Source organism: Halichoerus grypus, chromosome 7 (genome assembly GCF_964656455.1).
Source record: "Halichoerus grypus chromosome 7, mHalGry1.hap1.1, whole genome shotgun sequence".
Classification (NCBI taxonomy): Eukaryota; Metazoa; Chordata; class Mammalia; order Carnivora; family Phocidae; genus Halichoerus; species Halichoerus grypus.
The window spans coordinates 22,562,054-22,578,214 of record NC_135718.1 but is presented as its reverse complement, the minus strand read 5'-3'; the positions used below and the strand labels follow the sequence as shown (position 1 = coordinate 22,578,214).

The 16,161-nt window shown below is 37.8% G+C and overlaps 1 protein-coding gene across 5 annotated transcripts in view; it reads right to left on the bottom strand.

Moving 5' to 3' along the window:
* Positions 1-16,161, bottom strand: part of SORCS1 (sortilin related VPS10 domain containing receptor 1) — a 520,496-nt gene that overhangs the window by 77,335 nt on the left and 427,000 nt on the right. For all 5 annotated transcript variants that reach the window (XM_078077135.1, XM_078077131.1, XM_078077132.1 and 2 more), the window contains exon 18: positions 13,893-14,064. In XM_078077135.1, coding sequence (XP_077933261.1) covers positions 13,893-14,064 — 172 coding nt within the window. The remainder of the gene's footprint in view (positions 1-13,892; positions 14,065-16,161) is intronic.

The following is a 16,161-nucleotide window of genomic DNA, read 5'->3' as shown; positions in this document are numbered from 1 at the left end:
TGTAAGCTTCAGTAACTAAAACCTTTTAGAGAAATGCCAACATGGATCAAATTCTTCATTAAGTAGTGATGTAAGAGGAGCCCGGTGTAATATGCCAGGCTCTATAAAATACTATGGGAGCTGCAAAGCCTGTTTGGGGAGACCCTGCCAATGTGAATATTCAACCAAGAGTGAAAGGTCTCTAAGCAAGAATCAACTGCTATAACTGTCGAGCCTGTCCTTTTATAATGGTAAACTGAGTCCTTCCAGCACAGACAACACCAGTCTATGACAAGAGGTAGTTGCAAATGCCCTATCTCCTGTTCCTAAGCAAGTCTTGGTTCTCTCTGGTATCCTTTTTAAGAGGTGCTACCATTGCTGAAAGCTGAGGTTGCCTCACTAGATCAGCTGGGAAAGTATTTCCTGAATATTTGGTTCAATTCATGCTTTATGGTTTTCTCTTCAGCTTCAAAACTGAGGTCTGGACGCAATCCCAAGATATGAAGATACTGGCATAACTGCAAATTACAGAGTCAGCTTCTCCCCTGGTCTATTCAGAGATGGTTATCTAGAGTACAGGTGCCTCTCTGAAGATGCTGACCCCCGCACCTCTTGCAAGAAAAGGCAGCAGTGGACTTGGATACTCTGACCTGGAGGAAGAACATTCACACCAGTGAGGAGGGCAGTGCATGCATGGGGTTTTAGATTTCACCAGAGAACTCAGGTCTGACAAGGTCAGTGATGCCAGAAGACCAGATTACGGATCCACCAAACCATTTGTCTGGATACATATTTCACCCTCTTTAGGATGAAATGCAGATGGCTCAGCCCTTCCCTGAGAACTCTGAGCCTTGGGACTTATCTCACTAAATATCCAAATACTTCTGGATCTAACACTCAGACCAAGAATTTCCAACTGGAACATCACTAAATGGTTTAATCCTTCACTTGCAAATGAGCCACAGCACCATGTGTTTGAATGAACAGCAAATTTCCACATTCCCTTTTTATGTCTTCTGTACTAGGTGTCTGGCTTAGAATGGAACAGAATACCATAAGGCTGGAGGAACATTTGGCTTGTGTAAGCAAATAAATAACTGTAAGCCGAGGTCTCTTTACTCCATCTAGACACTGTGGTAGAAAGAGGTCAGAACCTTGACCCATTATGTTTTGAAAATACTTTTTAGGTAATAAAGGACATTACTACACTGTTACCACTACATGGTGGTTTTAGGAATTAGCTCCGCAGGCTTTGGTAGGAAAACTATGGTGCCACCAAATAATAAAAATCATAAAGATGTTTTTGAATGACTTTGAAAATCACTCTAAAAGTAAAACATTCAGGTATGTAATAAGAACAAAATTATGCTTTTTAAAAAAAGTGGTAAGATGGCTTTAGGAATAAACCTATGCAATGGGTTTTTCCTAGTAGCAAAATATGTAATAGAAATATGTTAGCTCAATTAGAAGAACGAAGAAAAAAAAGAGAAAGCCATGAAAAATTTATAAAGAGAATGTAGGAAACACATAAAATGAGGAAAAAGAAAATTCAAATTGCTCATAATCCTACTACCCAGAGAGATCAACATTAGATTGGTAAATGCCATACTAGCCGATGAGAAGCACATGAACACATACATACACACACACAAAATACTGGAATCATTACACTGTTTTATGTTATGCTTTCAAAATTTCTAAATAGCTTTCAAAACTTTTATATCTAGCATTATATATTATTGCTAGGCTTAACCAAGTCATAAGATCTTATCTATGAGATGGATATATGATTTCTTGCCCTGGATGTTACTTTGTCACTTTTCCAGATTATTAGGTTCTTGAGAGATCTAAGTGATGTTACAGAGCCCTACAGAGGCACTGTATGGGCAGGGGCCCTACAGAAGTCAGGCAGTAACCTGGGAGGTACATGCCCTTTGACATGCAATTTATATTTCAACCTCAATATCTTTTCTTATAAAGATAGGCAGAATGATCATGATCCTAATCATCAAATCTAGTGTAGAGGACCAGCTATTTTTAAATTCTATCATTCTTGCTATGGGCATTATTGAAGATCCATTCATATTCCAGCATCCCTTCAGGCTGCTAAAGTGATCTCAGCTCTCAGGTGAAGAAGTAGAGCTTATTCAAGTGCTGTTGGTCATAGGGTAGAGACTTTCCATTGCACATCAATGGTGGGTCACCCTAAGGAACGAGCTGATAAGGCTGCGAGTCATGGAATAGGCAAAGCGCAAAGCCAGAAACCTGAGGAAGTTAGACACTTGGGCAAAACTTGTATGGTTGGGTGAAGTTCTCACATTCAGGGGTGGTGGCCACCCATGGGGAAGAAATGGGGCGCCACTGTTGCGGGGCCTAAAGCAGACAAGCTGAGAGACTGAAAATCTATCTGAAGACTATTTCCTACATGAAAACTATGACCCCAGTTGTTGGGATGTGCACTGAACTGAAACTCTCAGTAATGAGCCGGGTATCACTCTTTGCTTATCAAGGCAGAATGAAGTTCTTTGCAAACACCGATTCCCTGAAACTCTAAAGAAGAGCAACACCCCAACCTTTGTGAACCAGAACCGAGGAAGGAAAATTGGAGCCTTAGGAAGAGTTGCTAACTAAGCCAAGCTGAACTTCAGATGCTAGGCCTCTGGCTAAAGACAACCTATATTGCCCGCCTCATTTCCCTCTTTTCCTTTGTAACTTGAAGCCGCAAGGTATAAGAAATGAAGTGGCTCAGTTACCTTGCTCGAGTCAAAGAGAATAAAGCTGAATGGAGTAAGGAATAATACATGAGAAAGCCTTTTAAGTCTCCACGGCTCATTGAAATCAGCTCCTGTTTGTGTGGAAGGAGAAAACAGCTGAGGCTTCTGAGTCAGATCTGGGCTGGCTTAGAAAACAGATACCTGCCCAGACTTACCAGTGCCTGTGATTTCTTTGTGCCATTACTAAAAGCCCCAATTTTTCCCCAGATGAAAAAGTAGGTCAAATTCTTTTATGAATTCAACAAATGAGGGTCTCACAGCAAATTTTATCAAGAGTCATCTTCTCTGCCATCCGATGGCTGGCAGCATCCTGCAATATTTATGAAGTGTTATTACGCTGTGGTTACTTTTATGCTGCCCATAAGTCTTTCAATGTATGTGAAATTACAGATCATTGAAATCCATTTAATGAGGACACAGCCTTCACGTTTTGGAGTTAAATCTCACAGAAGAAGTTATAATCATGAATTTTCCTTATTAAGTTCCAGTCTTTGTATGTAAATTGAAGTATTAAGACAATGAGATACAGATCAAAGTTTTAATTTTAGTCCCTTGCCTCAGATTTAATTTAAAAGTCTTAAATTATGCAGCGAATTGCATCTCTTTATTCTTACAGCTGTTTAAAACAGATTTAATTATCTTCAGTAACATGCAGACACTACTTCTGCCTAGCAGTCCTCTCAAATGAATGCCTTCCAAATCGGTTTTGTTGAGTTCTTAAGACTGATTAGGCCCTTTGCCATCCATCCTGTGCCTTCAGGTCCTCACATTGGATTTCTCCATGAAGCCTAGTTATTGCACTGAAAGTCTATAGGCTCATTAGGTGCTCATTAGTGGTCCAGAGAACATTCATCTTCAGCAAGTCTCCAGACAGAGAGATGCCACCCCTCATTGGATACCTGGCTCTCAGTGCAAAATACTTTCGATCGGCTTCCTAAAATTCAGGTGTACCAGGAAAATGTTTGGCTAGGTAGATATACCTTTACGGACACTTCCTCTCCCCTCTTGGTTGGTTTCTGGATCAACTGTCCTTTGTTTCCTCAAGGAAACAGTGATGCATAAATGCAGAGGGTGTGCATGTGTGTGTACACGTGTTCTTGGATCAGCCACGACGAGGGAGTCTGGGATGGAAGAAATACGGTCTCCTTTGCCTTGTTGCTTCTGATGAAGGTTCCTTCATTACGGTACATTGGGAGAGAACCCTGAAAACAGCAGGGATGCAGTTCTTGACAATGGGGCTTTTCATAAGCTTCTACAGACTTATGTGGTCCTGAGTAAGAGGTGTGAGCCAAGCTTTGGGATTTTGAAGGAGCTATTTCTGTCTCTTAGAATTGGAGGGTGGCCTCACATGCTATTTGTAGGAAAGGATTCCATTTCTTGCCTATGTCAAATCGGCAAAATTTTGACTCGGTTACATACTATTGTGCATGGAGTTACGAGCTAGCATCAGTGTATCTAGCCTTTGATTATCTTCCGGCAATAAGAAGTTCTCTTCTTTGCTCTGATTTTAGCAAGGTTTTCATTGATATCCTTATGTTAGAATTAGGACATGCATTAGTATAGAATAAAGGAAGGAATTTAGATTTCAGATGAAGACTTTAACATGTTTTGGGTGTTATTCAAATTTTAAGAGTCTTTTCCTTTTAAGTTCGGCCTTTATCTCTACACTCCTTGGGGAAGCCTATCCAAATCCACACACATTTATTGAGTTCCTATCAATGTGTTAGGCACAGTGAAAAGAGATGCTAGGGCTGGGACCAGGCATGGCATGATTTGTATCTTAATGATATTTATAATGTAATCGGGGCAGCCAAAAATACTGTTACAATATAATGCAGTAAATTAAATTTTATTTTTGTTTTGAATGAATATAAAATATTTACAATTTTCTATTTCATGCAGTTAGATTTTTTATTTAAAACTTGATACAGCGGAGGCCCTAGTTAACCTAAAACATGTATTTCCACAAAATGAATATGTCTTGAATGAAAAGTACATGATATAAAATTGGAACTTAGTAAAATATGTGTTGAAGAAGAAACAAACACATATGTCTAACTACTTCATGGGACAGTTGATTCCTCAGGTCACTCACACTTCAGTTGGAATGCACTGGAGATGGTGCCTACATAGAACATACCTGGGGACAAAGAAAGGGGTGCTGCCTCAGTCCCTAACCCAACCCAACCCAACCCAACCTCACAGAGAGAAGACAAGTCTATGGGAGACAGCAGAACTATGAGTAAGCCATGAGACACACAGGCATAATCCTTGGTGCCCAAATGACAAAATATTATACCAACCTGGAGAATCTTATGCCTACTTCTGCATTAATCACAATGTAGTGTAGTGATCAGAATGTAGTGGGGACCTCTTGGTCCCTTTGGCACCTTGAGGACTTGTTGCTCAAGGAGCATCAGAAGCTTGGCATTAATGTCCCTACTGTTATGAAAAATTGGCACTAGGTATGGTGGCAAGAGCCAAATATTATATTCTAAGTAAATTTAGGAGCATCAGATTCAAATGAGAAGTAGACTCAGAGATTTTGGGGGGGATAATACAGACCCCATGTATTGCCAATGGCATATGTCCGAGGTATTTGTTTGTTTTGGTTTTGGATTTGATAGCCTAAATCATACCCAAGACTCTGGAGAAGTTTGGCATACATGGATGACAAAGTCCTAGAGTTCTGCATTCTTACCCTATGTTTTCCGATATTCTTCAAAATAGATAAAACAATACCAGATACAGGGAAGCCATTCAATAAAAATATAATTTTACAAAGAGAAGAAAACCTAGAGAAGATTTGGAATCTCTCTTTGCTGAAATGGTTTTTAATGAACTGATCACAAGTCATGAATATTCTCAGAAAATCCAGGAGGAAAATCATGTTTTATATATTGATCAGTGTCTAGGAATATAACAGCAGCTATAGGCCAGACTGGTTAGGGCATAGATAATTTTACCTATTCTTTCTACTCTTTGGTCTTTGTTACTACCTGCCCCCCAGTGAAGTGTTACTAGGGAGCCTTAGGGAAATTCTTCCCCAGGAAATGGTTCCTTCCACCAGAGAGAAGTAATAAAAAGACAGGATACTGCAGAGCCTGGATTTGACTCCTGACTTGATACTTAAGTAGCTGTGTGACCTTAGGTAAGTGACTTTGCCTTTCTGTGCTTTGGCTGGGCCATCTGTAAAATGCAATGAGGACAATAATACCTACTCTCATAGGCTTGGGATCTAAATGAGACAATCCAAAAAAGCATTCACAAACCGGACTACAGTTAATGCTCAGTGTTAGATACCCGAATTGTTATCACTGTGTCAAATTTCAAGGCTCCCCAGCTTCTCAGAGCTACTCTGCTTTCATTTATTTTGCATTGCTCATCACATGCACCACCCATGCCTATGTATATAATCCAAAGATTAATAGAGAAACAGGTTGTTTCTGTACGGAGAGCTTGTGAATCATCAGCACAGGATCCCACAGTTGAATGTGAGGTCCCCAGGGCCTCTTGATGTGGGGACAGTCTTTTCGGCTTGTACCCCGCACCATGAGACAAGAGCATCAAGGGGCCAGGTCTGACAGCTGAAGGTAGCAGATTTCCTCCCTGCTGTTGTAGCTTTGCCCACTCACGTGGAATGAACTAACTTGTTATTTTTTTCACTTCTTGCGCCCAGAAGGCATGAATTTACACATCTTAGAACCAGATTCCCCCATCTGTTCTCACATCATTCAGCCAAATCTGAGATGCCTGATGATCTTGTTTACATCGAAAGCAAAGTTGGTTGGAGGAGAGCCTGGCCTATGTCCCTGGGGGATGAACAAAGGTCAGAGCCAACCAGGCCTGAGTTCTTGTTTCAGATCTTGCTCTATTATGTTCTTAGAAATGGAACAAAAATCTGAATTCTGAAGCCTGCTCCAGCACAAACATCTGCTGCTTCAAAAGATCATGTTCTTGTAAGTTATCATAACCAGGTTCCTTATATCCCTGGGAAAGGGGACTTCACGTTCACTATGCAGGGTGACACAGGGTATAGGATTGGCTCAGAAAATAAATCTTTCCCTAAATGTCCCCAAAGTGTTCTTTCTTTTTTCTTTTTTGCCCTAAAGACCTAAAGAGAAAATGTACAAATCAATGCTATTTGAATTCCCCAAATGACTTTTAAGTAAGCTTTTTGTTGAGCATAATAGACATAAACAAAAATATGTAAATCAGATATACAGCTTGATTTTTTTACAAAATGAATGCATCCATTAATCAACAAAAATTTAAAAGTTTCCAGTATCCCCTTATCCTCCCTGCCACTTCCCCTCCAAAGGTAACTATTATTCTCACTTCTATCATCATAAACTAGTTTTGCCTACTTTTGAAGTTTAATTAAATAGAATCATACAATACATATTTTTTTCAGTCTGATTTCTTTAGCATAATAGTAGATATAAGATTCATCCAAGTTTTTGTAGGTAGCAATAGTTTGTTCTTTTTCATTGTTCTATGGCATTCCATTTTATAAGTATACTGTAACTTACTTCTCATTTGTATAGTTGATAAATGTTTCCAGTTTTGACCTCTTATGAGTAAGTCTGTTATGTACATTATTTTATGTACATTCTGGTGCATATTTGTATGCATTATGATGACTGAATACTTAGGAATAGAAATTCTGGGTCATAGGTTGTGCGTATATTCACAGAAGGATAAAATGATTAGTAGTTAATGTCAAACAGATCTCCAATATGGTGATAACAATCTATACTCCAAACACCATTGTATGAATGACTAGTTGCTCCAACAACACTTGATATTACTTGTACTTTAAAATATATATCTTCTGATGGGTAGACAGTAATATTTTATTTTATTTTTTTAAAGATTTATTATTTGAGAGAGTGAGAGCACAAGCTGGGGGAGAGGCAGAGGGAGAAGGAGAAGCAGGCTCCCCGCTGAGCAGGGAGCCCGATGTGGGGCTCAATCCCAGGACCCTGGGATCATGACCTGAGCTGAAGGCAGAGGCTTAACTGACTGAGCCATCCTGGTGCCTCAGTAATATCTTATTTTAGTGTTAAGTTGCATTCCTTTGATAAGCAGTGATGCTGAGAATTTTTTCATACGCTTATTGGCTATATGATTATCCTCTTTGAAAAGTCCAGTTAAGTCATTTGTGCATTTTCTAATTGCATGGCCAGAATTTTTCTTACTGATTTGTAGAATTCATTTATATTTTTCTGGGTATGAGTGCTTTACTAAAATTAGGTATTGCAAATAACTTCTTACCCTCCAGGGCTTTTTAAATTTTCTTTTTATTTTCTAAATAGTATATTTTGAAGAAAAGAAATTCCTAACTTTAATGTAGTCTAATCAAACTGTATTCTTCCATATATATATAGTGGGTTTTGTTTTCTGTTTTAAAACAATCTCTGCCTAACCCAAGTTCGTGAAGATACTCTTCTGCATTTTCCTTTAAACACTTTAATCTTTCAAAATTATTCCAGTTGGAATTATTTTTTGTGTTAAGAGAGATCAAGATTCATATATTCCCACATGGATTTTGATGTCATCACACCATTTATTGAAAAAATTATAATTTATCTACTGTATTACAGGGTCTCATTTGTCATAAAGAGTATGTGTGTGTATACGTATATATATGTGTGTGTGTGTGTGTGTTTCTTGACTCACTAGTCCCTTTCTTAATTAGCTTGTGTATGTAGGATATATATATATCACCACACTTTTAATTACTGTAGCTTTATAATAAATCTTGATATCTGATAATATAAGCCATCCAGTTTGGGGAGTCATCTTTAAGATTATCTTTGTTAGCAATGTCCACAATAGCCAAACTGTGGAAAGAGCCAAGATGTCCATCGACAGATGAATGGATAAAGAAGATGTGGTATATATATACAATGGAATATTATGCAGCCATCAAAAGGAATGAAATCTTGCCATTTGCAATGACATGGATGGAACTGGAGGGTATTATGCTGAGCGAAATAAGTCAATCAGAGAAAGACATATATCATATGACCTCACTGATATGAGGAATTCTTAATCTCAGGAAACAAACTGAGGGTTGCTGGAGTGGGGGGTGGGAGGGATGGGGTGGCTGGGTGATAGACATTGGGGAGGGTATATGCTATGGTGAGCGCTGTGAATTGTGCAAGACTGTTGAATCACAGATCTGTACCTCTGAAACAAATAATGCAATATATGTTAAGAAAAAAAAAAAAAGAAGATAGCAGGAGGGGAAGAATGAAGGGGGGAAATCGGAGGGGGAGATGAACCATGAGAGACTATGGACTCTGAAAAACAAACTGAGGGTTCTAGAGGGGAGGGGGTGGGAGGATGGGTTAGCCTGGTGATGGGTATTAAAGAGGGCACGTTCTGCATGGAGCACTGGGTGTTATGCACAAACAATGAATCATGGAACACTACATCAAAAACTAATGATGTAATGTATGGTGATTAATATAACAATAAAAAAAAGATTATCTCTGCTATTCTTGAGCCTTTGCTTTTTCATATGATTTATGATCATGTCAATTTTAACCCATACATATATGCTGGAGATTTTACTGAAATTGCCTTGAATATAAGATCAATGTGGGGAAAATTGGCATCTTTTCGTAATATTGCATCTTCCAATCCACAATCATGGTATATCTCTCCATACATTTATGTTTTTTAAAATTTTTTCCAAATGTGTTGTAGTTTTCTGGGTAGAGATATTGAAAATAAGGTGTTAGGTTTTCCTGTAGGTATGCACTGTTTTTATGCTATTATAAAGCGTATTATATATAATTATATATAATGTATAATATATATGTGTATATACACACACACACACACATATATATATACATACACATATATATATATATAATATATATATATATATATATATATATATATATATATGTATGTATGATCTTCTATTGGTTCAGAGAATTTTTATCTAGGCTAACTCTGAATCTAGAGAAATTAAAATGTATTTTAGGGGCACCTGGGTGACTCAGTTGGTTAAGTGTCCAACTCTTGATTTTGGTTCAGGTCATGATCTCAGGGTCATGAGATCAAGCCCTATGTTGGGCTCTGCACTGGGAGTGGAGCTTGCTTTAAGATTCTCTATCCCTCTCCTTCTGCCCCTCCCTCCTCTACCCCACCTCTTGTTCCCATGCTCTCTCTCTCTCTCTCTAAAAAAAAAAAAAAAAAAAAAAGTGTTTTAAATTATCAATTAACACAGGTTCAAAAATAAAAACCAATGGAACAAAATAAAGTATCTAGAAGTAGATCCACACAGATATGTTCAATTGATTTATGACAAAGACTCATAGCAAGTCAGTGTGAAAAGACTTGTCCTTCACTGGTGTTGGGTCAACTGAATATGCAAATGGAAAAACATACCTAAACCTTGGTTTTATTCAAGATAGATTATAGACTTAAATGTGAAAGCTAAAGAAAAAAACCTGTGGTGCAATTTCTTCACAATCTTGGGTTAGACACAGACTTCCTACACAAGCCACAAAAATCACTAATTATTCATTTTATGTAATTAATGATAATATTTGGGTTTATATATACCATTTCAGTATCTGTTCTATTAGTCTCAACTGTCAGTAGGATCCTTTTTCTCTCTTTCCTGCCTTTTTTCGTATTAATGAGGCACATTTAATATTATTCCAGTTCCCTGCCAATAGCTTGATAGTTAAATATTCTCTATTCTTTTAGCTGTTTCTCTAGATATTAAAGCACATATTCTGGGCATGTTGGTATCTAATATAAATTAGTACTTCTATCTCTTCACAGACATTTCATGGAACTTAAAACACTTTTACTCCATTTAATACATACTGAATTATTGTTGTCATGTATTTTAATTCTATATGTATTTAAACCCACAATGGATTATCATTATTGGTCTGCAAAGTTATTATTAATTTCAATTTACCCACATATATGCCCTCTTTCTTGCTCTTCATTCTTTCCACTATTGTGCTTTCATCTGGGTTCATTCTCTTTATGCCTGAAGAGTTACCTTTAGTGTTTCTTTTTATAGAAATCATCTTATATGACTCATCTTGGTTTCTGTTTGAGAAATGTCTCTATTTTACCTCTACATTTGTGTTCTTCCCCAGCACTTCAAAGATGTCATTCTAGTTTCTTATGCACTGCTTTTAAATTTTTCTTTTTGTTTTTTGATTTCAATAGTTTGAATATGATACCTAAGTACATATTTTTCCTTATATATATCCTGCTTGGGGTTTGTGGATTCTTTCCAATCAACATTGATACACTGATACCTCTTGTCAGTTTGGGAAAATTCTTAGACATTATCCCTTCAAAACGGATTCTGTCTCCTTATCTTCCTTCTCCCCTCTAAGCCTCCAATTACATGTGTTGGCCCTTTCCCTGTTTTCCACGTGTCTCTTCTTACTCTTTTCTCTACTATCCTTTCTCTCTTATGTTTCAAATGTTATACTTCCAACTGTCCTTTCTTCCAGTTAACTGATTCTCTATCCATCTGGGTTCAGTTGGCTGTCAACCCACCTAACTTCTTAATACCAGTTATTTTAAAAAAGATTTATTTTTTATTTGAGAGAGATGGGAGGGGAGGGGCAGAGGGAGAGAGAATCCTCAAGCAGACTCCCTGCTGAGTGTGGAGCTGACTTGGGGCTCCATCCCACCACCCAGGAGATCATGACCTGAGCCAAAACCAAGACTCCAAGGCTCAACTGACAGAGCCACTCAGGTGCCCCTTAATATCAGTTATTATACCTTTATTTCTACAACTTCCATTTGTTACTGCCTCCTACTGATGACTGATGGAGGGTTGCATTTTCTGTCTTGACCTATATTCATGAACATATTAATCATATCTCAGACAACTGTTCTTTTTTCTGATGTTTTCCTCCTCCTGGTCCTGTTTCTTGATATATATGTAATATTTTAAATTAAAAACCCAATATTTTATATGAAAAAATATAGGTAAGGCTTCTGATTTATATTATTTTCCTCTAAAGAGGATTCATTTTAGCTTCTGGCAGATTTAGAGTGGGGGAAAATCACTCTAACCCCTTCAGAGACTGAAATAATTCCAGATTGGGTTTCAGCATTTAGAGAACCTGATCTAGTTCTGGGGTGTCCTCACTCCTAGGATGGAGCTTTCCAAGAGTCTCAAGAATCTAGTGTTGTATTATTCACCAGGGCTTTCCTTCTTAATAGTCCCTGAGCTCTAATTTTTATTTCCTCAAAATGTAATACTTTCTAAAAACTATACCTGACTTTTGCTTGTATCACTTAAGATATTGCCACACAGCTCAGAGAGAAAAAATGCACAGAATATGGTGCTACTTCTCTATGCTTCCTTTCTCTCTGGGATCTGACCTGAAGTCAATTTTTATCTTCGCAGCCTTGTGAGCCTACTGTCAGTTGTTTAGCGAAGACTTTCTGTCTGGCCTTCTAACTGGGAATCTGAAACCTGACCTCTTCTACAGTGTGATGTATGAATTGGCAAAGTCCCTGAGGGCAAATACAGTATGAATTGTTGGACCGCTACAATGAATTTCCCATCTCTGAGGAAAAGGGTTCCGTTTGCCCAAATCTTCATGACAATGCTCTCATGCTCTTCTTCCTCCTTATGTCTCTCTTTGTCTCTCTCAGAATCTCACTCCTGCTCTAAATATATACATATATATTTGATTTTCTGCAAGCTAATATGTCATAGCCTCAGGCAGAAGCCTAAAGATTTTATTTCTATGAAATGTGAGCAACTCCAATTGGCCTAAATTGGTCTGTATCTTTCTACTTCCAGCTGAAGAATTTTGGGGAACCTTGTATTTAGGAGATTGGGTATGGCTGAAAGGCACTTATTAAGGAGATAACAGAAAGGAGTATTAGGTTAGAGGGATGGTTCTCTAAGCGGTCCTTGAAGCATCAGCATCATCTGAGCCAGAATTTCAAACTCATTATTTCACAGTTGTCTTTCCTACAGGAATTAAAATACCTACAATGTTGATCAATCCTGACAAAGTAATCCTAAATGCTTCATCTTTTCCCTTTCAAGTCACACTCAGAGCCTCTAAAGGCTACTCTATCCCCCTTGCCTTTGCTCTTGTTTTGTTCTGTTTATTCTTGGAGCACAATGCATAACCTATAGTCTTATTATAAATGCATATTCTTGGGCCCCACCCAACCTACTGAATCAGAATCTTTGGAGAGGGGGCCTGGAAAACTGTTTTAACATGTTCACCAGGTAATTTTTATTCATGTTAAAGATTGAAAACCACTGAGCTATCAGAAGAAGCTGGAAGTCAATGATGGAGGTCTTAATCCTGGTATCATTAACTTTTTAAATCCTTTTGTGCTCACAAGGCCTAGCACAGTGCTGCCCATATTTTAATACTCAGAAGACCTGGCTGAAGGCAGGACTGTCTGGCTTGATAATTGAGATCATTTAATGAAATTGTTTATCCTTCAGAGAACATCTTCATTTATAAGATGATAAAAATGCTTGTGCATATTTAAAAATACATGGTATAAATTATCTTATCCACTATCTAAATATTCAGAAATCTCAGATAACCATAATTTGTCAGTCACTGATGCTCATAATGATATCACTGAGATGCTACAAAATTAAAAACGTTCAATCACCAAAGAAAGTATACTCAATTATATTTAGATTAGCCTTAGTGTTTTAGGTATGACCAGCATGCTGCCTTTGGAAAAGAAAAGCCAAGACGTCAGGTTGAAAGAGGAAGACAGCATCAGTATCTGTTAGGCTGAACATGTGTGTGTGCTAAATTATTTTTGGAATACCATTAATGTATTCTGAGAAAACTTTGGGCTGGAAATGCCAATGAGGCACAGTTAAATCCAAAAAGAACTTCCAAGAAATGATATATTAAGCAAGAGTGAAGAACAGCTTGCAGTGAAATGAGAATAGTTGAGGAAGGGGAAATAAGAGCAATAACAACAACAAACCAAGGAGCCAAAAGTAGAAAAAAATTAAAAATGTCAACAACATTTAAAATGAAAAAAAAAATTAAAACAAAAACACACGTACACCAAATCTGATTTCCTACGAAAAATCACTGACCCCAGAAGATAAAGTGGTTGGGGATCTGGTCCTACCTCTTCCAGCTGCACCATGAGGGTAACATTGTGCCCTTGCTCTGCTGTCAACTTTCCATCCGCAGTGACGATGCGCAGCCCCCGCGGGGCCTTCCCAGGACACTTCTGCGGTTTGGCGGTGTACTGTTCTCTCACTCCGTCCGTGCAGTTATTGGAAACGACTTTCCTATACCTACATGGAGAAAAGCTCAAGTGGTAATCCAGCTCATTACAATTCGGATCACTCCCCATTTTTTAAGCTGGACCTATTACCGTGTAGCCCAGAGGGCTATGAAGAACTACACTTCACGGCACTATGAGGACTAGAGCTAATTCATACAAAGCACCCAACGGAAAGACAAATCATCATAGTAACATACTGTACCTATTGTTAGCACTTTAAGGGAATTCTTTTATTCAGTCACTCAATGAATCATTTCACTTCAGAGCTGTGGGAAATGCACAGCAGTAGAAGGCATGGTCCTGGCCCTCACTATGTTTATAATCTTGAAGTGATATATGTGGATAATCCAGGAGACACTTTAAAGACTAGATAACTGAGGGTTAGAATGAGTACTATAGATTGCAAGGGAATTTGCGATTCAGACAAAGATTGTTATGGATTATGTAATTTAACATTAGCCGCACAGAGGACGCTATGGTAAGAGTTTTATACAGAATGTTGACTAAATTTAATAGTTTTTATTCAATATTTTATGAGGGACTATATTGGCTAACTATTGAAAACTCCTATTAAGGAGACCAGTCTGCATATTGAGTAAATCTTCCCTCCTCTTTTGCTTATTTCTTCTTATTTTAGCTTTAATAGGAAAAAAAAAAAAAGATCATTCTACAAATTTGTCCTATGCAATTTATCAGATTCATAATAAATTAGAATCTGTGGTTTTAGGACAACTCATCTTTAAGACTTTAAGCTTCAATGTTATCTGTTCATCATCCTTTTGAGTGGGGTCCACAGTAACCACTCTGAATACTCATATATCAGACTCCCCAAGCCTGCTTACCTAGAGTGGTAAAGCTCAAAGTGGAAGCAAAGTCTAAGATCTTTCCACTCTCCTAGACCAGAAGTTGAGAAACTTTTAATATAAAGGGTTAGACAGGAAATGGTCTAGCTTTGCCAGCTATATGGTCTTTGTCACAAGTAATCAATTCTTTGTAGCATAGAAGTAGACATAGATAATGCACAAAAGAATGGAGACAGCTGGGTTTCAGTAAAACTTTATTTACAGATATTGGCAGTGTGTCACATATGACCTGCAAACTATACTCTTCCAACCCCTTCAAATCTGGCCAATATCCTTTCCTCTGTCCCTGAGTCTTGGGCTCAACCACCTAAGAGCATGGTTGAGAAAGTCAAATTAAATACTGTCTGGGAAAGTACTCTGAATTCTATGGATCACTACAAGGTCAATTGTTAATATTTAATTCACCTCATAGGGTAATTGTATAAATTAAATGGATTAATGTACACAGAGTATTTAAAACAACCCTGATGATTAGCAAGTGCTTATGAAGTGTTGCCAGTTATTTTTGTTTAATATTATTTCTCCTACCTGTTTATAACCTTCACGGCCTCCAAATGTCCTTAGGATAAGTCATAAATCCCATAACCTTGTCCATGAAGCCCTCCACAAGCTAACTAAACTACATCTCTGAATTCTTTCTCACCAGAAAGCTCATCTGCCCTAGTCAAACCTCTCTTTCAAGCCTCTTGAAAGTACTTATTTTCTTTTGCTCTTCCTGCTTCTATATCTCCCTACATGCTCTATCAGCTGCCTAAAACTTCCACTTTAAGTTAGAGCTTCTCTCTTCTGTCTCTTCCTGTGATAGTAAAATAGTAATTGAAATAGTAAGAAGTTCATATGTAGAGAGTACTTCCTACATTTGCCATTGTGCTAAGTTCTTAACATGACTTTTGTCATTTATCTTCAAAATATCCCGAACAGTTTTGCTTAAGGAAGGTATTATTATTATTCTCAACATACAGATGAAGAAATTAAGATTCATAGAAGTTAACCAGTTTTCTCAAGATCACCCAGTCAGGACCCCAGACAATTTGTCTCTAGAATATCCTCTTTACTACTACTGTACTGCCTCTTTAAATGGAATGAGATTGTCTCTCCTCTAAACTCTTAAAGGATCCTTAGGATTTATTGATAGGAACCCATTTCTGCCTTGTATGATTGTCTTCCTGCGTGTGACTATGAACTTTAAGTTCCTTGAGGGCATCCTTGTCCCTGGGGACATGCAAAGCTGATAATCAGGAGGT